General features: G+C 37.4%; 1 protein-coding gene across 1 annotated transcript; it reads right to left on the reverse strand.

Annotated features, from left to right (window-relative positions):
- Nucleotides 1-22574: 22574 nt before the first annotated feature.
- LOC140876314 (non-specific lipid transfer protein GPI-anchored 31-like) lies at nt 22575-24172 on the reverse strand. The gene is made up of 3 exons (XM_073280242.1): nt 23694-24172; nt 23312-23350; nt 22575-22975 (listed from the first exon to the last, which is right to left on the reverse strand). The coding sequence occupies exons 1-3, from the start codon at nt 24049-24051 to the stop codon at nt 22800-22802; spliced, it is 573 nt and encodes a 190-aa protein (XP_073136343.1). The 5' UTR covers nt 24052-24172; the 3' UTR covers nt 22575-22799.
- Nucleotides 24173-24691: the final 519 nt, after the last annotated feature.

Genomic DNA, 24691 nt, shown 5'->3' on the forward strand with positions numbered 1-24691 from the left:
GGACGAGATGACAACTTTCCACCCAAATGATTTTATGAGCCTTTTTAGAGCCCTAAAATATTATTTTGAGTTTTATTATCTCAAAATTTTTAGTATTTGATTTTATATAATTTTAGGAGTCCTTTTTATCCAAAATTAGCCAAGATAATGACTTTTAATCACTTTTAAAAATTCCCTTAATTTTAATTTCGGGATTTTTATTAATGTTTCAGATTTTTAAATATTTCTTTTAGAGTTTTGTGATAAGTTATATTTTATCTATATATTTAATATCCTTAATAATATATTAATTACCCTATTTTCTTAAATATCAAAACCTAGACTAAGTCTAACCCTAATCCCCACACACACACGCCTCCCTTCACCATTAGCCGACCCATTCCCCTCCATATTCATCTTCTTCACCTAGCAATCCTTGAAGAACTCCATAGCTCGTTTTTGAAGGTTCAAGGCTTGTCGTCATCGCCCGTCGTCCCGGAGTCGTTCACGCGGTCTAGCTTCGTTTTAAAAATCAAAGGCATGTCTAAAACTTTTATTTGACCACCATATAAGCTACTATTCATGCATGATATTTTTATTTCAGAATTATTCATGAATATTTCGAATTCTATGGGAGTTTTGGTTGCTTGTTGCATAATTTGGTGGACACATGGTCATACTCACGTTTTTTAACCAACATGGTTCGGTCCAGAGGTTGTGGCTTGGTCAAGGGGTGTCCTAGGGTGCCTAGGGTCGAGCTGGGTCCAGTGGTTCGAGCCATGCATGGCCAGGAGAGGAGCTGGTTCAGAACAGGTCCTAGGGTGCGCAGGTTGAGCGATGTTGGGAGATTGGGTCGTTCTCGGTCCATAAGGCATGTTTTAGACTGATTCCAGTTGGGTTAGAACCACAAGACATAGGGGAAGGTAATCCAAGTTGTTCTCCGGCCAGTGGTGGCCGGAGTTGGGCGGCCGAACGGTCGGAAGTCCGGCGTCGCGCGCAGGACGCGAGCAGATTAAGGGATAGATGGTTTTGCTTCGTTCTCCTTCGTTAGGGATCGGTTTGGGCTGGTTTTTAGCTTGTTGGAAACGTCTTGAAGAGGGCTAGGGTTAGGTGGTGGTGCTCCGGCCAGGGGACGGCCGGAGCACGGCGGCAGCAGCCCCGGGAAGCTGCTGCTCGCACGGCCGAAGGTAAGGGGAGGAGGGGGGATCGGGTTGGGGGTTCTGGGTGGTTCCGGGTCGGGTCAGGGTAGTGGGTCGGGTCAGTAGGGTCTAGGGTCGGGTCAGGTAGGTCCGGGTCAGGGCTAGGTGGGCCGGGCTCGAGTATTTTAATTTTAAAATGTTTAATGTTTTAATTGATTTTTAGGCCAATTAATTAGAAATAAAATTATTTGGACCTCCAAATAATTTTATTTGGGCCTTAAATAATTTATTTAAGTTAGCACACTGATTTTTATGGGCTTGGGAGTCCATGAGAATTTTTGGGCCAGTCTAGAGTTTTATTGGGCTTAAGTTAAGTAATTAGGCTTAAATATTTTATTTAGGTCAAGTTAAGTTTAATTAAGTTATTTGGGCTAAAATATGATTATTGGATTTTATTTAAGTTTAATGGGCTTAGAGTGAGTGACCAGCAGTCTGGACCAACCCATAAAAATAAACTAAGTCCGGAATATATATTTAATTATTTTTATGCATGAAGTCTATTTTAAGTAAAAGTATATTTATTATTAAAATTAATTAAATATATATTACGGACACATTTTAAGTGCATGCATACATGAAATATTTTATGATGTGTTTATGATTAAGATTTGAGCATGAAAAATATTTTATGGAAATTGAAGTGATGTGACAGCATAGAAGTGGTTTTACCACTGACACAGAGGTAGTTCTACTACCGGCATAGAAGTGGTTTTACCACTGGCACAGAGGTAGTTTACTACCAGCATAGAGGTGGATTTATCCACCGCCACGTACGATGGTTCTTTAGACTGATCAGTCGGCACAGTTATTAGTCACATTCATGGATATGACCATACACAGTTTTTATGTTTATGACATGCTCAATTATGTTATGTATGATGAAGAAAGTTATGTTATGTATAAGATTTATGATTCAGCATTTATGTTATGAAAAATGTTTCCATGCATGCTCATATACATGTATATGTATTAGTATTTACGTGATGCATTATTTTAACCCTTGTTATAAAGGATTAGACATGTTGAGCCTCTAGGCTCACTACGCTTATATGGTGCAGGTGAGTATGATGTAGCTCCTACCGGTGGCGAGGACGTATGAGCGAGCATGGCAGTGGCCCCGTGACCGTCGCAGTTATTTAGTCTATTATGATGAAATTTTGAAACATGTTTTATTTTATTATTGTTCCGCATATGAGATTTTTCAGCAGCATTGTTTATTATTTTAAATGGATGCAAGAAACATTTTAAGGATTTATTTATTTATGTAATATTTTTCAGGTTATTTAAGAAAGATATGTTATTTTTATATACATATATGTATGGGCGTATATGTATAGTATTATTTAAAAAAAAAAAAAGTTTTTCCGCATTTATTAGTAGTAGGCGTTTCAGTTATTCTTGCCAAAGGCTCCGCCTCTACCCACTTAGAGAAATATTCCACGGCTACCAGCAAGAATTTTTTATGTGCCCGGGCTTGTGGGAAAGGTCCCACAATGTCCAGACCCCATTGATCAAAGGGGCACGAGGCCCATACCGGATTCAGATTACTTGTCGGGCTATGCTGAACATTTCCAAACCTCTGGCATCCTTCGCAAGACCGGGCCATTTTGGATGCATCAGTTTGAAAAGTGGGCCACCAGTATCCTGACAGCAATACCCTTCGAGCCAGACTCATAGACCCTCCATGGTTCCCACAGCAGCCTTCGTTCACTTCCCGTAAGACATACTTTGTTTCCCCCTCCATCAAGCATTTGAGCAAAGAGCCCTGATAGGAACGCCTATATAGCCGACCACCCAAGATTACAAATCTAGGTGCCTATCTCCGCATGACCCGAGCTCGTCCTTTGTCTGCCGGAAGTTCCCCACTGGTAAGGTACTTTATTATCGGGGCCATCCATGTATCTTCTCGGATGACCGGTTCCAAGATTTCTATGGCAGCCACCAATTCCCTTTGTACCAAAGATCCTGTATCATCATTTTCCCCAGTGACAGCTCTCTTAGCCAAGGCGTCTGTTTCCATATTTTCTTCCTGGGGTATCTGCTCTATGCTCTAAGTAACGAAACCGGCCCCGAGCTCTTCAATTACCTTACAGTATTTTATCAATTTCTCTTCTCGGGTACAGAAGGTTTTCTTCACTTGCTGGACAACCAACTGTGAGTCAGAATATATTATAATATGACTTACCCTGATTTCCCGAGCCTATTTCAACCCAGCTATCATAGCCTCATATTCATCTTCGTTGTTGGAGGCCTGGATATCCAACTTCACGGCTATTTTGATTTTCTCCTGGGTGGGTGAAACCAGGATGACCCCTACGCCACTGCCTCCAACACTACTGGCTCCATCTACAAATACTCTCCATACCTCTTCCTGACCAAAAGTGGCCACCTCTGTCAAAAAATCGGATAAGGCCTGGGCTTTGATGGCCTTACGTGGCTAGTATTCAATATCATATTCTCCTAAATCCACTGACCATTTTACAAGCTTCCCCGAGGCATCTGGATGAGTCATGATTCGCCCTAGGAGGCTGTTAGTAAGGACAGTTATCGGGTGAGACATGAAATAAGGTCTCAATTTTCGGGCTGTTATTACCAATGCCAGGGCCATCTTCTCAATCTCTGTATATCTGACTTCCGCCCCCTTTAAAGCATGACTAACATAGTATACAGGCCTCTGATATCCTTTTTCCTCCTTTATTAAAATAGTGCTGACCGCCCTCTCGGTAGTAGACAGATATATCCACAGCCTTTCCCCCGGCTCTGGCTTAACCAAGATAGGCAAGCTAGCCAGATGCTCCTTCAACTCCTGAAAGGCCTGCTCGCACTGCTCAGACCAACCAAACCTCTGGGCCTTGCGAAACACTTGGAAAAAGTGATAGCTACAATGAGCTGACCGAGCGATAAACCGGGCGAGGGCTGTAATTCGCCCGGTCAATCGTTGTACCTCCTTGATTGTTGTTGGCAAAGGCATTTCTTGCAATAGTTTCACCTTTTCTGGGTTGACTTCTATCCCTCGTTCAGTCACCATGAACCCCATAAATTTTCCAATTTTCACTCCAAACATACACTTGGCTGGATTCAACTTGATCCCATACCACCGAACTGTGGCAATGGTTTCCTCCAGGTCGGGTATAAAACAATCCCGGGTCCTGGATTCCACTAGTATATCATCCACATATACCTCCACGTTCCGACCCATCTGCTCCCGGAACACTTTGTCCATCATCCTCTGATACGTGGCCCCTGCATTTTTTAAATCAAATGACATAACCACGTAACAAAAAGTACCTCCTGATGTGATAAAGCTGACTTTGTCTTGATCCTACAAGGCTAAAGGAATTTGATGATAGCCCTGGTATGCATCCATGAAGCACAGTAATTCACACCCGGACGTGGAATCCACCAACTGGTCAATTCGGGGTAAAGGATAACAATCCTTGGGACAAGCTTTATTTAAATCCCGGAAATCCACACACATCCGCCACTTCCATGTGGCCTTTGGTACCAGCACTACATTGGACAGCCAGGTAGGAAATTGTACTTCCTTGATGTGCCCAGCCCGTAATAGCTCTTGAACCTGCTCCGCTATCACTTTATCCTTCTCGGCCCCGAAATGTCTTTTCTTTTGTAGCACAGGCCGGGATCCAGGGGTGATGTTGAGTTTGTGTTCTGCAACATGTGATGAAACTCCCATCAAATCGCCCAGAGCCCAAGCGAACACATCCTTGTTCCGAATGAGGCAGCTTTTCAATTGCTCGGCCAAATTTTCTTCTAAGTCCCGGGCAATCTTGACAGACTTCCCCGCTTGTCCGAGCACCGGCTCCACCTCCTCACACTCGCCCTTAGACTCCTCCACAGAACAAAATTCTCTTCCTCCCTGACCTCCCTCATTTCCGATCTGCCTCGCCCTCTTGTAATCTACTTTAACTGTCTCGGCATAACACTTTCGGGAAGAATATTGATCTCCTCGGACTTCTCCTACCTTATCTCCCACGGGGAACTTGATCTTCTGATGGTAAGCTGAGGCCACGACTCTGAAAGAGTTCATAGCCGGCCTCCCCAAGATGACATTATAAAAAGAGGGTGCTTCTACTAATGTGAATCTTGTCATGACCATCCTCTTCTCATCTCCTGACCCTAAGGTTATGGGCAGCAACATTTCCCCTTGAGGTTGTACTGTGTGTCCGGCAAATCCATACAAGGCAGTTTTTACCGGGCTCAACTCATACCCCTGCAGATCCATCTGCTCGAATGCTTCTTGAAAAAGGACATTCACCGAGCTTCCCGAGTCTACAAACACCCTTCGTACATCATAATTAGCGATCCGGGCTTGTATAAACAAGGCATCATTGTGTGGCATGTTTACGCCTTCCAGGTATCGGGGTCCAAATGTGATGATTGGCCCTGAACCTTGTCTCCTTTCCTCCACCCCCAGACTCTCCCTTCGAATCCAAGACTTTCTAGCCCGGTTCGAGTCTCCGTCAGTAGATCCCCCTGATATCATGTTAATAATACCCTTCGTTGGCCCCTCTCCTGATTTTTTATCCTCTTTCCGGGAGCCTGTCTCTTGTTTCCCCTCATCCCAGGAAGCAATTATAGCCTGGGGGGAACCGGCATTTGTGGCCCCCGAAACCAAGGCAGACCCCAGGGCTTTATCTGGACCGGCTTACCATCTCTGGTATAAGGCGACTGCTGCCTCTGCTGTAATGTCCGACATTCACTGGTGTCATGTGCACCCTCCTGATGAAAGGCACATTATTTCAAAGTCTTCTCTCTAGAAACAGGGGCCTGGACTTCAACCCCCTCTTCACATACGTGCACAGCCCTGTCTCGGATTCCCTGGTGCGGTGCATATCGGGACAACCGCCCCATGGGATCCTGAGTTTCCCTACTTCTTCCTTGGTCCCGGCCTCCCTCCCGCCGGGCTACCTCCTTCTTCTGCCTCTGAGCCTCCTCCATGTTAATGTATTTCTCGGCCCGAGCCAAAAAATCCTCAAAATTCCGGGGTGATTTTTTCACTAATGATTTGAAAAATTCCCCCTCCCGAAGACCTTGAGTGAAGGCAGTGATCTTGGTCTCCTGGGCGCAGGTCGGGACCTCCAAAGCAGTCTTATTGAACCTCTTGATGTAGGTTCTTAAAAACTCCTCTCCTGACTGTTTTGCTTCAAATAGGCTATAGGCAGTTTTCCTGTACCTTTTGCTACTGCTGAAGTGCTGCAAGAACACTTGCTTGAATTTTGCAAACGATCGAACACTCTGTGGCTCCAACTTCTCAAACTACCTTTGGACAGAATCCACCAAAGTGGTTAAGAAGACTTTGCACTTAATCTTATCCCCATAGAAATGCAGCATGTCTACATTCTCAAAACGAGCCAAGTGCTCCTCTGGGTCAGTGCTCCCATCATATTCCCGGATTTTTGCCGACTTGTAATGAGATGGCAAGGGATCTTCTATCACCTCATGCGAAAAAGGGCAACCCGAGATCTTGATAGACCAGGCCGTTTTGGGACCCCCTTCTTCCAACTTCTGTATCTTCCTCCTAAGTTCATGCAACTCATCCGCCACAGAAGGCTGTATTGAGTGCATCCAAGAACTTTCTTCTTCTTCACCTTCTCTGGTTCGGGCATTAGGGTTCGGATTACCCCGGTTCCCTTCTTCCTCCATTGTTATTTCCTTTGACTGTGGCTGCCTTGTAGCTACTAACGATTTCTGTATCATATCCTGAACATATGATTCAAGCTGCTCCATAGGAATAACAATGTTCCAGCCCTGCTGGGGGCCTTCCGATGGTGTTTGTTCATGAGAAGCCATATCTACGTCTATAGAACAAGCTTCCCACAGACGGCGCCAATGATGATGGTTTGCTAAATCGGGTGCCCGGGCTGTCGGGGTAGTGAAGTGGGCCTAACAAGATGACCGGGCTAGTAAATATGATATGTGGTCTGCCCTTCCCTGATCGAGATGATCTGTACACAAGGAAAGGGAATGAAAGCACGCTAGTGGGGCGCCGGAAGGTTTTCCGGCGGGGCCACTCCGATGCTTAAGTCAGACTTATAAATAGAGTGGGCTTTTAGGAAAAATGAGTATAGTATTTTGGAGGTTTTTATGAACATACCTTTACTGATACCTGATGCAAGGTATTTATAGACCTTAGAGTGAGGGAATGCCTCCACATTTCCAGGGTAGTTACCACGATCTAGGTCGTGGGTGCAGGAGTTTTCCACATTTACCTGTCACGCACGATGAAACCGAAAGGCTTGTGATTATGGCCATCATGGGGATCATGCCCTTGAGAAATGGGTTTTGCCTAAGTCATGAAGACTTGGTCTTCTCGGCCTCACGCCTCCATCCGGGATGAGTCAGTCCCTTGTATCTGTGTTATTAGTCCGACCTTATCCAGTCCTATTATTTTTGCCTCTCTGTAGCCCTGATACCCCTGACTTCACGGGGTATCACCACTCCTCCCTAAAATAGTCGGGCTAGAGCCCTGCTCGCTGTCCTGACTAGCATCCCTGTTGCCTCTGCATCTCCGTAGCCCTGATACCCCTGACTTCACAGGGTATCACCACTCCTCCCTAAAATAGTTGGGCTAGAGCCCTGCTCGCTGTCCTGACTAGCATCCCTGTTGCCTCTGCATCTCCGTAGCCCTGATACCCCTGACTTCCCGGGGTATCAAATATTTTTGGACAACTATAATATAAAAATTTAAATTTTGTTGGGTTAAGCGTGCAAGGGTGATAGTAGTACGAGGATGAGTGATCTCCTGAAAAAATCTAGTGTGTCAAACTGCTGACGTTGCGTTGCTTGATCTGGTTGACTAGGTGGATGTAAAAGATAAATGTACACCAGATCTTAATGTAAAAGATAAATGTATCAAATATTTTTGGACACCTATAATATAAAAATTTAAATTTTGTTGGGTTAAGCGTGCAAGGGTGATAGTAGTACGAGGATGAGTGATCTCCTGAGAAAATCTAGTGTGTCAAACTGCTGACGTTGCGTTGCTTGATCTGGTTGACTAGGTGGATGTAAAAGATAAATGTACACCAGATCTTAATGGGTAATATTGTCAATGCTGGGGACAGGACCGACAATAGAGAAATGATAAGACTGATCTCGAAAGTGATATGAGAAAGCACCAGCAGTAAGGCACGTCCTTTCCTAGATCATGGGCTTAACAATTCGGCTCATCTGCGCTGTCACAAATATAAGAAAATAAAGTTGCGCCTAGGCTAATCGCTCTAGCTTTTGGCCTAGTGGTAAGCGCTTGATCCTAACAATTGGTATCAGGCCAAGGTCATGTGTTAAAGACTTCCAAGAAGCATATAATTATACTTATTCGGGGATGTTGGATTAAGCGTGCAAGAGTGAGAGTATTCAATCCACGATCATGACTTTATTGGAAAGAACAAAAAGATAAAACAAACGAAACAACAAAATACATATTGCGTGTGAATCATAACATTTAATATAAAGTGTTATATATTTAATGATTTTTTAAATTTTAAAGTGCTTGGTAATTTATCTTTGTTATTTGTGTTATATATATATTTTTTCAAATTTATAAAAATTTAGTTGTTGTGAATGAAATTCAGTTTCAAAAAAAATTGATGAGTAGCGACATGATAAAAGAAGGAATGGGAGAAAAAAATGAAAGAAGTGGGTAAGAGATGGATTGGAAAGAGATGCAGGGGTATAAAAAGAAAAAAATGAGAAAAAAATCATCATGATACTATTTACATGTACCCATGTATTTTTCATAATCTCAAAATAAAATAAGCATGCTAAATCTGACACAAATTTTCTTATTTTTCGTGGTTTTACTGATCAGTCCCCTATATGGTACTCCTCTAAGGGGCGAGACCAAATGAACGGTTATTATAACCCACCGCATCAGGGCCATATCAAATCAAATCATCGGAAATTTCTTAACCATTTCTAAATCGACTCTTAACAGTGCATTTCAAATATTTCCAAATAACTCTAACATGATTCAAATAATATCACGAATAGCCAACAAATAGCATATCAAAGTGAAACGAATATACGTATCATGTCGATCAAATTTTCAAAAACATAAGTAATTTATTTTATAAAGATTAACTCACACACAAAAATGAATATAAGTGTAGAAACTTATATCACACAAAAGAAAGGTAGAAGCCCACTTACCGCATTCGATTTCTAAGAAAATCGTGTAGGAGTAAACGTTGTTGGAGAGCCTTGACTGGAGCAAAAACTCGAAATAGATTCACGACAAAAATCTGCTCGGTTTAAAGGGAGCTAATCTGCTCGGTTTGGACAGAAAAAGTGCAGCTCCTCGACCACGTTTTGGCGCAACTTCAGACAGATTTCTGGACCTTGATCGTTGTAGGTGACGGATTCCAAAAATCAGTGCAACTTCAGGTGAAATACTCCTTCAAACTTGGACAGAATTCTGCTCGAAAATGGCCTAGAATTCTGCTTCGAACTTGGACAGAAAAAACTCCTTCGAACCGATGTCGCACCTTGATATTTTTGGGCAGATTTTTGCACTCGAAGATGAGCAAAAACAAGGCTTCAACTGCTGCTATTGATGATAGAATTTGGGTAGATTCAAAGGCTTCAAGAATGGACAAAAATCTATTCGAACTTTGGACAGAAATTTTACTTCGAAACGATGCCGACTTTTCCGAGTTTTCTGGGCAGCTTTGAAGATCGACACCGAGAAGAATTTCTGAGCTTTGAATGGTTGCTGTGTGCGTCGAATAGGAGGGATTCAAGCTATATAAAAACCTTGATATATGGATAGAATTCAACAACTCCTACTCATCCAAAATGGCAGCAAACTGGGCTGCAAACTGGAGCTCAAGAAAACGAAAATAACACAACTTGGTGCTCAAAAAAGTGTCAGATTCTCGCTTGATTTTTGGGTGCTCGAAGTATGTAATTTCACTTCAGCCTTGGCCACTACTTATAGGCTACGATGGAAGCTGAAACACTACCCATTCATTGACAATAATTTCAATTAACAACAATTATTTCTATTGATATCTGTTGTTACAACTCTTGACTACTCTTCAGTTTTGAATTTGAAAAACCTGTGGTTATGGCTCGGTTATGGATCTTCATTGATTGCTTGGAGGCTGAGTTCTCACATCCCACCCTCCTTATTGAGAGTTTCATCCTCGAAACTTGAGTCGAGTTACTTTTCAAAAATATAAGGATATTTTTTCCGTATCTTTTCTTCGAGTTCCCACATGGCTTCCCTTTCAGAATGATTAGACCACTGCACTTTGACGTATGGAATGGTCCGTCTCCTTAGCACTTGGTCCTTTGTATCCACAATTCGAATAGGAACCTCTTCATACTTAAGTTCCTCATTTAGATTCCCTTCGATTATAAGGGGTGCACTTTCAAGGACATGACTTGGGTCCGGAATATACTTTCTTAGTTGTGAAACGTGGAAAACATTGTGAATCCTTGACATATATGGTGGTAAAGCCAGTCTATATGACAATGTCCACACTTTGTCCAGAATCTCGAATGGTCCGACATATCTCGGGTTTAACTTCCCATTTTTTCCTATTGAATTGTGATTGATATAAAACGCTAAGTTTCACCATAGAAACCATCTCTTGTTGGAAACTCTTCGAAATTTGTAATATATCAAATCTTTATTTGAAGTTGATGCGGGGTTGGCACTTAACATCTGTTGGATCATAATCTCGATCGAGATATTTGCTTAATTGAACTTAAATTCATCCTTATAAGTATTCCTTCTATTGGAAAACCATGGGCTTAACTTAAACTAAATAATACCATGATTTACATATTTTGTAAATTTTGAACTACATACAACTTATAATTTTAATACGTAGCCTAGTTTCCTAATATCCACTTAAAATATTAATGAATTCTACTCTAAACTTTCGAATCTTATTTTTTTTCATAAGTGACAATGATGGAAGAGAATTGAATAGATTTTCCATCATGGAATAATAAGGATAGAATATGGATTGTATTTATGATTATTTCATCATAAACCAAGGATTTTGATATCTGAAACAAATTAACGATATAAAAAAAATATAAATTAATTTAAATTAGTATAACCAATATGATTATGGAAACTAAGTAAAATGATTTGGATAATAGAAGTGTGTTATGAATTTTATCATGTAGACGGACAATGACTCTGAAAAGCTCGGACAAGTGAATTATCCAAAAAAAAATAACCATATCGGTTAAACAGCTGAATCAGCTACGTCAAAAACGTACTCAATATTTAAAACTAGAATGATAAATATATTTAATAATAATAAAAATATTGGGTTATCTAGTCTATGAGTGAAAAAGTATATTAGCAAATAGGTGAGGCTGATAATCATATAAAGTTTATCTTATGACTGGATAACATGGTTGGGTAAAATAATAACAATCAAAAGGGATATATTCTAAAAATGCGAGTCGGAACGTAGCAAATTTTGATATGAATATCACATGTAAAACTGAAATGATTTATGTAGACTGAAACAAGAAAACTAAAAATGACGATATTGTCAAACGGACTTATTAGATCAAGATGAATGTTGGCTTGGCAAAATAGAAGTGTTACTCAAAATGTATAATCGGAGGCGAAAGAAAACAAAAAGAAAAATGTATACAAAATATGGTATATACAATGTCTAAACCTTTGGGCGAGATGAAAGGAGAAATAAATTTAATAGGTTAGTTGAGAGGGGAAAAATAACTTCAGAAAGATGAATATAATTTATATATATATTTTTTAGAGACTAATAAATTATTTTGTATCCGATCTTATGTAAACCCAAAAATAATTTTGATACAACTAATATCCATAAAAAAAATTTCCTTATTGGCATATATCTACTAGTTGAACCCAATTTATTTAATTATCTTACTTGGTTCTATCGATTTTCCAAAAAAAAAATAACCATTCTCTCGGCATTTTTCTTTTAGCTGGACTTTTCTTAATTATGTCTCTGAGGATTATCTATCCAAATTCCTATTAGATGAATCACTAATAATTTAATTCTTCTCTAAATATATCCTGAACCATATTTTTCAATAGTTGGATTCAAACCTAAATTCCATCAACTGAGTTTCTCTTAACTAGAATAATCCTTAATTGGTATACCCTTAGCTAAACACACAAGATATTGTGTGATAGATCTATGAATTAAAATTCATCCTTTCAGTGATAAGCTTAGTATGTCGCATTTCAGGCATGTCTACTTCTATTGGCTCTTCTTCATGTGCGTACTTTGTGCTAACTGATGTTGGGTTGTACCTAACTTTATTTGAGTACTTGCATGTCCCATAACTCGTTCAAGGAAAAAAAAAAGTTCATTCTAGAATTCGATTAATTACTCTTATCAAATCTATTCTATCAGCCATCTATTTTTGTCTTATCGTATTTTTTCTCCCCCAACTGTCTATTGTCCTAGCTGGTCTATCTGAACTAGGACTGCTTCATAACTGAATTTTTTTTTCTTAGCAAGAAGCTCCTCCCATCCGGATTATGGAACCTGGCGGCTCTGATACAACTTAAATGTCATGCCCCGAAACTGGGTCTAGTTGACATCGGCGTTGTTTAACAATTTAACATTGAAATAACAAGCCTCGTAGTACAAATATTGCCAAAAACCAGTCTATTTCATAAATCATAATTGTTTTTACAGAGAAAAACACAAGTGCGACAATGCGAAAGCAAAACTAAAATTTAAAGTAAAAATATTTCTTCAACTTGAACTGATCCGTCCTCACCAGCCCCAGAACATATTCTGTTCTTCGTCATCTAACTTATCTTCATTCTTATCTGGGGAGGAAAGTAAGGGGGTGAGTGTTTTGAAAAACACTCAGCAAGTGGGGGCCGATCGAGCATGATAAACACCAAAAATACATGATAAACATGTAAATATATTTTTGGTGTTTATCATGCTTGATCGGCCCCCACTTGCTGAGTGTTTTCAAAACACTCACCCCCTTACTTTCCTCCCCAGATAAGAATGAAGATGAGTTAGATGACGAAGAACATAATATGTTCTGGGGCTGGTGAAGACGGATCAGTTCAGGTTGAAAAATATTTTTACTTTAAATTTTAGTTTTGCTTTCGCATTGTCGCACTTGTGTTTTTCTCTGTAAAAATAGTTATGATTTATGAAATAGACTAGTTTTTGGCAAGATTTGTACTACGAGACTTGTTGTTTCAATGTTAAATTGTTAAATAACATCGATATCAACTAGGCCCGATTTCGGGGCGTGACAAAAAAATGTTTAGTATAAACCCGTCAAGATTAATAAAATAGAAAAATAATATATATATATATATATATATATATATGATGCGATTATCATAAAATGGGTTTCCGAATACTGCTGGGTGAGAGCCCGGGTAATTCAAATGAAAGAATTCCTCGCCTCTACAAGTGATATCTACACACAAGAAAGAATGAAACTCGTAAGTGGAGCACCGAAGGGGTTTTCCGGCGTCACCACTCTGATGCTTAAGTTAGGTTAAAATGTATGGAGTGATCTTATGAACTTGAGAAATTGAGTGTGTGTAAAATGTAATTAAGATATGAGAACGTACCATGGCCAGACCAGAGAGCCTGGTATTTATATGAGTTCTGGAGAGACCCTAATGATTGTATGATATGTGATTTATGACAATATTAAATGTGACGTGATGTCTCCCACAATTTCTGAATGGTGCCCATGTCTACTCATTATTTTCTGCCATTTCTAGATGATGCACATGTTGTGGGGCCCATGTCCTAGTCTGGCCAGGGCCCGGGCTCTTGGGCTCGGGTTCTCGGGTTCTCGGGAAAGTGAAGACATTTCTAGCCCGGGAAGGGCTCTCTGGGGAGGGAAGACATCTCTAGCCCGGGTTCTCGGGCTCTAGGGAAAGGGAAGACCTTTCTAGCCCGAGAAGGGCTCTCTTTCCTTATCTTCTCTCATTCACCAATCTGGGAACCACTCTGCACCCGGGCTTTTGACATCCACTCGGATTTGGTGATAACCCGAGATATTTTATCGGGGTATCAATATATATTATATGAGAGCAGTAAAAATTTAAAATATTATTTCCAGCTCGTTTGAGTCCTCCGTGTCTTAGTTAGTAACCAGTAGGAATATTATATGTCATCCAATATACATAAAACATGTGTGTCTATATATGTATATATATATATATATTATATATATATAATTTTTTTGTAAGTAAAGAAAAGTAAGTGATATCTCACTATAATTGGAAACGTAGGCATAACAGACGTGTTTATCCATATTGATCATGATCATTTGTCAAATTGAGTAATGATCTCATCAATTGGGATGATATTGGAGTCAGATCTAACCCATACAAATTGGTATTTTTTTTTTGAGGTAATACAAATTGGTCTTTTGGGAAGGTAAGAGCATATTCAAGGGTGAGATGAAGTTGGTATGTGTAGGGACCTTGGGTGCTAATTTAATCTTACAGGGCAATTAATAACTAGAAAAATTCAATCTGAATATTAGTCTGCTTAATAATCAAATAAATAATACAGGACATTTGGCGATGCAAAACCTTACCTTTGGCGACGTGAAAACACGTCGCGAAAAGAATAAAAAAAAATTTTCCCGGACAGACCACACACGGACCTTGGTCCGGACCCTGCACGGACCCAAAGCACGGCGTCCGTGCCTCTTCTTTACAATGGTCCGTGCCCATGGCTGAATGCAAAAAAAAATGGGATTCCAAGACAGAGTGCATCCGGACCCTTGCACGGACCTTGGCACATGGTCCGTGCCCTGTACTGAAAAATCAGAATTTAACATTTCAAGGCTGTAAACATGAGATATACAACTCTTATTCAATCTCAAAACTCATTTACATGCATTCTGATTCAACTACACAGTCATAAACATGTAAATTAATCCCTTCATCTAGGATACACGACATCAAATACAAACGAGTATTCGCAAACATATATACAAAGGTTCTTATTTGTATTCTAACATGTTTAACAACTCAAAAGACATGTTCTCTTGCTTAAAAACCCAAGTCCTCACATGCTAAATTCTATCTCGAGCTATCCCTGTCGCTTCTGACCAGCTCCTGCCCCACCTATTGCCATGCACACATACAAAACAAAGCAATAGCCGGATAACTCCGGTGAGAATAAATCCCAGTATAAATAACAAAACATGCAATATAATAAACATGAATGCAATGCATGTTTCAAATAAAGGCTATCAAATCTGATCTCAATCGAATATTGGTTCTTGGGATCCCGAGGAAATAAAATTTTCAACAAACACCAACTCACCCAATCGAGGTGAAGTCAAATACTTTATTTTCTCTGACTTTGGTGCAACTATAGTGAGTCTTCTGGCTCTGAAAGTAAGTCTACATTCCGTGCCACTCAACTACAGTCCTCCAAACGTCATATGCACTCTAGGCCTTTCAACCCTCTGTACTTTTCAGGCTGGAGTTCAAGATGAATGCAACATAATCTGTATGCATTAAAGACTATAAAACATCTTGAACATCTAAGAACATAAGCAAATAAAGCAACAAAAGCATCAAAAGCACATAAAGACATATAATCAAACAGGTATGTGATTAACAAGGTAATACTGGAGAATAATAGTTATTTCGAGCGTTCTATCTCCTCTGGATTAACTGTCATTTATACCTTTCAATTTTGAGTCTGAAAGTACTTCAAATCTGAAAATACAATCAACAACAACATATATAAAAATCTTCTCAATGTCTCAACTCAATCTCAAGTGCAAATGCTATCAAACCTTGCTTCAAATTCTTCTCGGTTTGACTCGGAGATCTCGAGTTCGGCAAACTTCGATATAAAGCTGAAATGATATGTAGAGTGACTAACAAGATCAGATGCAACTCAAACCATGCTTCTTTCAATCAACAATATCAAAGTCTTGGCATTTTGCGAATCGACGGCGTAACGGCTACAAATCGACAACCGAAACAATAGCCAAATCAATCCAACAATCAATACAACCCATAATCCTCTTTATATCAACCATAAACATGCTCAAACCCACAAAATCAGAAAGCATATTTTCGAAAATAGCTTCATAAATCCATAGAAAATCCGAACGACAATCTTTTTTCGAACCGTCTGCGAATACATAATCAGTACAACTCATATATGCATATATCTTAAAATCATGAATTTCCATATTCAACATAAAAATAAAATCTGATAAAAGTGAATGAAACTTGTACCAAAACGAAGCTCTTGGAGCGGTGATCGCAGATATATATTTATCTCGAATTTTTTACGGCCGGATCACAAGATATCGGAGCTTTTGTGGACAAAAATGGCGTCTTGGATAGTTTCAGCCGTGTTATCTGCCTTTTCCTTTTTAAGTCTGATGCTTCACGTTGAAAACGGCTGAAAATATATATATATTTAGATAATTATTATCCAAATTACAATTTAGTTCCTGAACTTTTGACTATTTGCAATTCAGTCCCCGAAAAAATGATTTAATTCAATTTCAATCCTTATTCATTTAAGAATATTAAAATTTCATTCTAAACTCTAAATATTCCCAAATTAAATATTCTCATATTAAAATTAAATAATTTCGGGCCTTACAGTGTGAGCAAGTTGGTAACTTCATTGTATGATGATGTCAGCGATGATAACTTCATTGTTTGGTTCTGCGAGGGTGAGATGATGTTGTAAGGAGGATGTTGAAATATTAATTTTTTATTTTATTAAATATATATTTTTATTTAAACACAAAATAAATTTTCATAATTGAAATAAATTAAAATTACACATAATTAAATTTAAATATTACAGAAAATTCAGAAATACACAAAATTAAAATTTTAAAAAAGTACAAATAATTAATGCAAATTACCAACAATAAAATAAATTACTGCCCAAATCTTTTACGAAGAATTGCTTGTTGCATCTTCGTAAAATATTCACGTTGCACATCATTCATATTTGGATCATTAATATCTTTCTCCATGATTCGATTTTCTTGCTCTCTCTCAGCCTCCATCTCTTTCATTGCTTGTTTTCTTTCCTTCATCTCTTGCTTCCTCAACTCTATTTCGTATTTTTTAGACATTCGTTCCTCAATTTTTGCATAATGCTCTTTTGCCATAAAAATTTTCGTATCCTCAATTTCATAAAATCTTGTCTGCTCCTCAAGCATTTTTGCATACAAATCTATCATGGAATTTTTTGAGCTAGATCCTTTCATGCTCGCTTTGAAGGCCTTTCTTTCCATTGGTCTAATGGTTTTCTCCACTTCTTGCACCTTATTTCCATCATCGACTGTAGGCGTATCAGTGGGAGTGGAGAAAGGAGATGGAGATGATTCACCATCAATATTTTTCAGCTTTTTGGTCGCATTTTCCGCATCGCCTTCGTATTTTGCTAACGACCATATCCTCCATTTTGGTTGATCCTTAAGTACTAACCAAGCTTTTTCGTCGGACCATGCGGTTCCACGATCTTTCTCAAACATTGTTTGCGCTTGAGCATACTAATTAAAAATAATAATTTAGCAATTTTTTTACTATCAAAGTAGAATAAAATATTGTGATAAAATTTTAAAAATATCTTTATTTCAAATAACGATCCACTTTGGTTGAGAGCTTCTATTTCGCTCATTTTGTTTTGGAAAGCGAAAACTTGTTTTGCAAGATTTTGAAAATGTTGGCGCATGTTGTCCCTAGAACGAACTTTCCATCCTATTGGCAACTCTTGATTATATTTTTTTTCAACCATTCCCCTAAAACTAGCATTGCTTTGGTCATTTCCAAGTGCCGGATTGGTAGATGCGTTGCACCATGCCTTTGCAAGACGTTCATCTTCATCTTTCAACCATTTTTTCCTCGTGATGGCGTCACCTCACTTGCAGCAACAACTTGTTTTCCTTTCCTTTTTAATTTTGAAGATGTAGTTTCGAAAATAGGAGAAGGGACTTCGTTTGGATTTTGGGAAAATTGAGTTTGATTGAACATGTGACTCAACATGTGCTCGTTGGAGTATTGAGATTGAGAAAGACCAATCCACTGGGTATTGAATTGCGAAAATTTTGGTGGAGGAGAGAATTAAGATCATCATTGTTTCATGGATTCATTTTCGGATTTAGATTGAATGAAATCAAAGAAGAAGATTTTTTTTTGTGTAGAATGAAAGTGTAGTTGTTGATTTTTCAAGGAGATGAAGAATATACATAGAAGATTGAAAAATATAGTCGTTACTAGCCGTTGGAGGTTTTTTTTGAATTATTTAATTTTTTTTAAAAAAATTAAATAATTTTTTATTTATTAATTTTTTAAAATTTGAATGATTTAAAAGGTCAGATTAATCTGGACCGTTGGAGCCAACGGTCCAGATTAATCTGACCATGCAATTTTAAAAAAACAAAATAAAAAAAATTTAAAAATAAAAAATTCGTTTGAAAAGATTTTAAAAAAAATTTTAAAAAAAATAAAAGATGAAGGCATCGCCGCGCGGAGAGGGGCTCGCATCTTCCTCGCGCGCGGATAACATACGCATGCGAGATTCTCGCCCCTTGAAAGGGGCGAGAGCGGAAGTGGGCACAAGGGGCGAGAGCGGAAGTGGGCAGAGGATGTGGACATGCTCTAATGAGTATGAAAAATATGGTATTGGTCACAAAAACCCAAAAAATACAGTGCCATCATTGCAGCACACGGCTCCAACATTAATAGTTGTATCAGGCATCTTGTTTTGGACGACAACTACAACTATTATTTTATATTAAAATTTTATTTTATTTTAAAAATTTTGGTGTTGAGCATGGGATGCATTGCACACATCCCTCGCCAAAGTGAGAACTATGCACCTGCACGTGCGGCACATGCTCCACACATCAATTATTTTTTTTAATAAATGAACATTTGGATGCCTTGAAAAAAAATAAATGACTTTGAATTGTGTGCATCGAAAATGGTTCTCGTATAATCAAATTTCTGTACTGATAAGATAAGATATGTCTTTAAAAAATTAATTTAATTAAACTAGAATTTAAGTAATAAAAATACATCTATAAATAGATGCAGGAATATGAAATTTTTGAAGTGCAAATCGTTTATTTCTTCAACAAATTTTTGAACATATCATTTCTTTGTTTGAAATATTTTATCGCATCATAAATAAAATGGCCGATCAATTAGAGGGTCATTTAACAATTTTTTGATTTCTCCAAATACAGAAGAAAATTCAAGCTCTCAAAGTTCGCAGTCTCATTCTTATCTCAATCCTCGTACTTTTGAATTTTCATACGGAAATTATTTTTCACAAAATATCTCCACTGGTTTGAATATTGTTCTTAATCCTCAATATTTTAACAAAATATTCCCGATCGATTATTATGCTTCAAGGGTTGGCCCTTATATGATGTCACAACATTCTCACGTATTCTCTCATCCACCACCATGGAACGTCCCACCAAGTGAATCTCAAAACGTCGATTTCAAAGGATCTGGATCCGATGGAGAGCCAACAACACCATTTCAAGGGTCGGTACTCAAGTTCCTCCACATTAGACGCAACCCGAGATAAAAAAAATATTAATCTAGCTCGATGATGATCATGATGATGCATGTGAAAAGAAAAGAATGTTCCTCGTAATAAAGTTATGGTGATGTGGTCAACCGAAGAAGAGAAATGTCTTGCAAGAGCTTGAGGTACTACTACCAACGATCCAAAAATTGGCAACACACAAAAAATTAAGCATTTTTTGGTAAAATACTATCACATACTGTAATGATAATCGCCCTGTGGGAACACTAATGAAATAATGGAATGCGATAAAGTCGCATTACTATCACGTTATGCTTGATGTTGATAGGTTTTCGGGATGGTACAATAATTTGCTCAACAATCGGGCTAGTGGTCAAAGTGACACTGATGTTTTAGCTGTTGCACATAATATGTGAAAAACATCACAGACTCACACAAGAATAAGACATTCAAATACGAACATGCGTGAAAATTGTAATGGAGTGCGAGAACTGGACTCCCCATGTGCATCACACTAACAAGAAGTCGAGGACCTCCGAGTCAGGGGCACATACATCTTCAAAAAATCCCGATACTGATGACACATTTGAAATTCGAGCACCTCCAATAGGGCAACTGAGGGCCAAAATAAATAACAAAGCTAATGTTACAGATGACGGAGAATTCTCATTGAAATGGGAACAGATGCAGGAATATCAAAGAGAAAAATTGACGATAAAAGAAGCTGAGCTAAAAACTAAGGAAACTGAGATTAGGCAGAAGGACGCTGAGATGAATTAGAAAGAAATCGAATTGGAACAAAAAAAAATTGATATACTTATGAAAGATACAAGTAATATGATGGAGGCCTAGCTTCATTGCATATGAAAATAGTTGAAGTAATTGCAAAGTGATGTGGCGTGTGTTAGATGTTTCAGTTGTACGTTTATTTATTTATAATTTACGTTGATCGTTGTTGTTTGTGTACGTTTATGTTTTTAAATTTTATGTTGGTCTTTGTCGAATGTGTACGAATGTGATTAATTATGTTGTTTTTTATTATCAATTAGTAATAAATATCGTGTCTTATTTTATTAAATCATTATAAAGCTTGAAATTTTAATTTAATATATTTTTACAATTATACATTAATAAAATAAAAATATAAAATTTAATAAATTTTTTTTAGATATGAAACTATTTATTTTATACATACAAAAATTTTGTAATATGTATTAAATTTTGATTAAAGATTAATTAATTACATAAAAATATTAAAAATTTATTAATAAAATTACCTTACGTATTTTTAACATTATTTATTATATTATAAAAAATTAAAATTTTAAATATAGATAATAAATAAAAATTGTATAATGTGTATAGAAATGACTAGTGAGATCCCTAAAAAAAAGTTATTTTTTAGGTTCGGGATTGTGGAAAAAAGTTATAAGAGTTGTGTTTTTTAAAATTTTGAGGTGACAATAATGTGGTATTGTAGGTTTCATGCTGAAATTGGATGTAGAGAGTTAGGGTTGCGGATATCCTTAGGACTTGGCCCAAGAGAGGGCCCATATATGTTGTATAAGTGGTTTACTGAAATAGAAAAAAATATAGCGGAATATTAAATAAAATTAAGACTAATTTAAATATTTTATGTTTATAATCGATCAAATTTGATTTTCTCTCTTCAAGTTTGGTACAAATAAAGAGTTGACAAAACTAAATAATTTATTCTCAAATACTTATGTTGTATGTCTAAGATTTTACTAACCATATATACTACTAATAGTTGCATCAATATAAATATATTTCTGGCCGAAAGTTGAAATTAATCAAAAAATATCTTCGATCAACAATATTGTCACATGATTAGAATCGTCAATTTATATTGAACTCGTCCGGTCAGCTCGTCTCGCTTTTTCCAAATAAAGGTGAGTCTAGGCGGGCCAAGTGGCCAACCCACGCGGGTCGCGGGCCTAGGCGAGCTTGGGTTGTCCCGCGGACCTCAAGAAAAATATTTTAAATATTTTTTTAACTTTATAGTGATATATGCATTTTTTTTAATGAAAGTTGTAATTTTTTTGTATTAATTATATAAAATTTACATGTGTGAAATCAATAGTTAGAACTTTATTAATATGTTTCTATTATTATTTATTTATGAAATAAAATTAATAATTAATTATAATGATTTTTTAGTTTTATTTATTTATTTTTATTTTTAGTGAGATAACCTGCGGGACGATTCACCTAATTGGGCCGCCCCGTCCCACCATGGGTTGGTCGGTCTGACATCTCTACACATGATATATTAAATGGGCTAACTATGTTATACATTGACAAAAAAATGATCCGAAAATTAATTGGATTATACAAATTTAATAAATATTTTCGTAAAATAGCTAGACAAGTAGTATTAATGTAATTATGTCAAATATTTTTTGTTTCGTTATTGATGTAATATATTATTTCAGGTATATTTATGTATTATTTATCATATTTGTTATTTCAAAATTGAACTTTACAATTATTCATCACAAGGGGATCCGTTTTCTCCTGTTGCCATCCGATCCCATCAAACACAAGTACCACTATGTTAATATGTACAATAGTACTTAGTAATATGTGTGTGCGCTTTTAATAATACTTTTTATAATAATATAATATAAGCAAAGTATGTGGTTTTAAAATTAATCTACACATTGTCAAAGATCCATTGAAGAACTTTCGAGATAAGATCCATTGAAGAACTTTCGATCGAGATAAAATAATAGATAATCCAACCAAAAAAAATCGACAGGCTTGTATATAAATGAAAATATGCAGAATAAAATAAATAAGAAGTATATTGAAAAGAAAGTGAAATCTCTAGCTAGCTAACTAGTAACTAGGCCCAACCAAACACAAAAAATGGAGTGAATATTGAATTGAATATAAATAAAGTCGCAGATCTCCATGTTAAGGCAAAAATAACAACCTCAGCAAGGGCCAAAAACCAAGAAAATCAAGAAACCTAGGACTAAATAAATATAGGTGGACAAAAATGTTAGATTTGGCATCATTAATCATTATTTTTCGACCATGCATATTCTTCGATTCCTTAAGCCAAAGCAAAAAATATTGAGATACAAATTAGTTGAATGAAAATGACTGAGAAGGTGGCAGATATCGAGCTAGCGCCGGACTTCGGGTTGGACGGTGTCGGAGAAGGGCTTGGACTGGAGGAAGGGACTTGTGCCGGTGGCTGAGCCGCGGGGGGAAGATTTGGAGGGTTAGCTGTAACACAACACCAAGGATAAGTCAAATGGTTAAAGTTTTTTTAAAAATAAATTTGTATTTTGTTTATGTATATGTTTAAATCTTAGATTTTATATATAACATATAGCGGCTGGCGGTTGATTTTTCTTAAAATCCTCCACAAATTACAACATCAATAAGTAGATGATTTTGTCCTTTTTTTTTTTGGCATGGAGGATGTGCCACTGACAATTTAAAAAAAAAAAAAATTATATGAGATTTTTTTTTAGAAAAAATAATTTTATCACATGACGAGGCAAAATGACAGATCAAGTCAACATAATCCAGAAATCACAGATTAAATAAAGAAAATACCTGGTGATGGCGCTGGAGTTGGAGTTGGTGTGTCCGCGGCTGCATAAATGAAAACGCACGAATTACACAAAATTATACAATTTGTATGAAAAAGACACGACATAGGCCCCGTTTGAATTTGGTAGACATTTTTAAAAAAAAACACTTTTTTAAGCTATAATTTTTTGCTTTTGAAAAAGCTCTAATTTTGACTTAAAAAAGTGCTTATTAAGCACTTTTATGGTCAACCAAACACTTTATTAAATGAAAAGCACTTAAAAAAGTACTTTTTTGGCCTAACTTTTGAAACCAAACGGGGCTATATATATACACTAACAAGGTACGTACGTAGTCAATTCACAAGCGGAATCTAAAATTTTTAGAGTGTAAATAACGCGCGTACCGGTGCATTTGCTAATGGGAGGAGCATTTTTGATGCCACAATCGGAAGGCATCTCCCCCGCCCTGGTCAAGTTAAGCACGAGCCCCATACTTGGAGCACTTTTAATGGCAGAACATAGACAGTCGGAATTTGTTTTCATAACCTTCTTCAAACCGGAACAGCAGTCGGCATCCGGCTTCGTTTCGGTCGCGGTTGCGCTGAGAAACTGCATGCAGGTTATCATGTTGTCCATGACCAGGGTGGAGCAATCCGTCGACGGGGCGGGAGCGGCCGCAGTACGGCGGAGGCGCTGCGTGGCGCTGGTGGTGGACAACGAGGCCAAGATGCAGCACTCGAGGATCAAGATATTCAGCTTCATTTTCTTGAGAGAATGGCTTTTGTTATTTGAGGAGTGGTTGAGCTTTGTGGCTATAATGTGTGAGGATATATTTAACCAAGCTAGGGCTTAGTCCAAGATTGTGAGGAATCAGTTAGATGTATCCTTTGATATCGATGAATCTGTTTTGGGGATTGGATCAAGTGGATTTGGTCGTGTTTAATTATGGAACAATTTTATTTTATAACCAAAAAAATAGGATCTTGGCACCAAATTTTGATATAATGTATTAAATATCAAGGATTCTGATTTTTCCATTTAAGATTTAGAATTTGAGTTTTAGGAAAGATATTTAATTCATTTACACCATTTCCCTTGTGTTATATTGCTGGACCAGTAATTACTTGATGGGATAATGTTACGTGTACATAAAATGTTACATAAAGGGTTATACGCTTTATACGCATTATTAAATTAGGAAAGTATCCCAAAACTCTTTTAAAAATTATTTCTTTTCAACCTACAATTGTTAGTCTTGCTCAAAAAAACTTTTAATAAAAATAATATTTTTTATTTTATTATTTTTATGCAGTTCTAAGGGTGTCAAAATTTAAAGCGACCCGAGCTGACCAGAAAAATATTGGATTAGTTTGAGGTTTTTGGGTTCAATTCAGATCGGGTT

Source organism: Henckelia pumila, chromosome 1, assembly GCF_033568475.1.
Source record: "Henckelia pumila isolate YLH828 chromosome 1, ASM3356847v2, whole genome shotgun sequence".
Taxonomy (NCBI): Eukaryota; Viridiplantae; Streptophyta; class Magnoliopsida; order Lamiales; family Gesneriaceae; genus Henckelia; species Henckelia pumila.

Excerpts from the sequence above, each read along its gene's own strand:
- LOC140876314 (XM_073280242.1), bottom strand. The coding sequence starts at position 24,051 with ATGAAGCTGAATATCTTGATCCTCGAGTGCTGCATCTTGGCCTCGTTG. Across the intron at positions 23,351-23,693 it reads TCCCATTAGCAAATGCACCG|CCGCGGACACACCAACTCCA; the intron begins GTACGCGCGTTA and ends TCATTTATGCAG. Across the intron at positions 22,976-23,311 it reads AACTCCAGCGCCATCACCAG|CTAACCCTCCAAATCTTCCC; the intron begins GTATTTTCTTTA and ends GTTGTGTTACAG.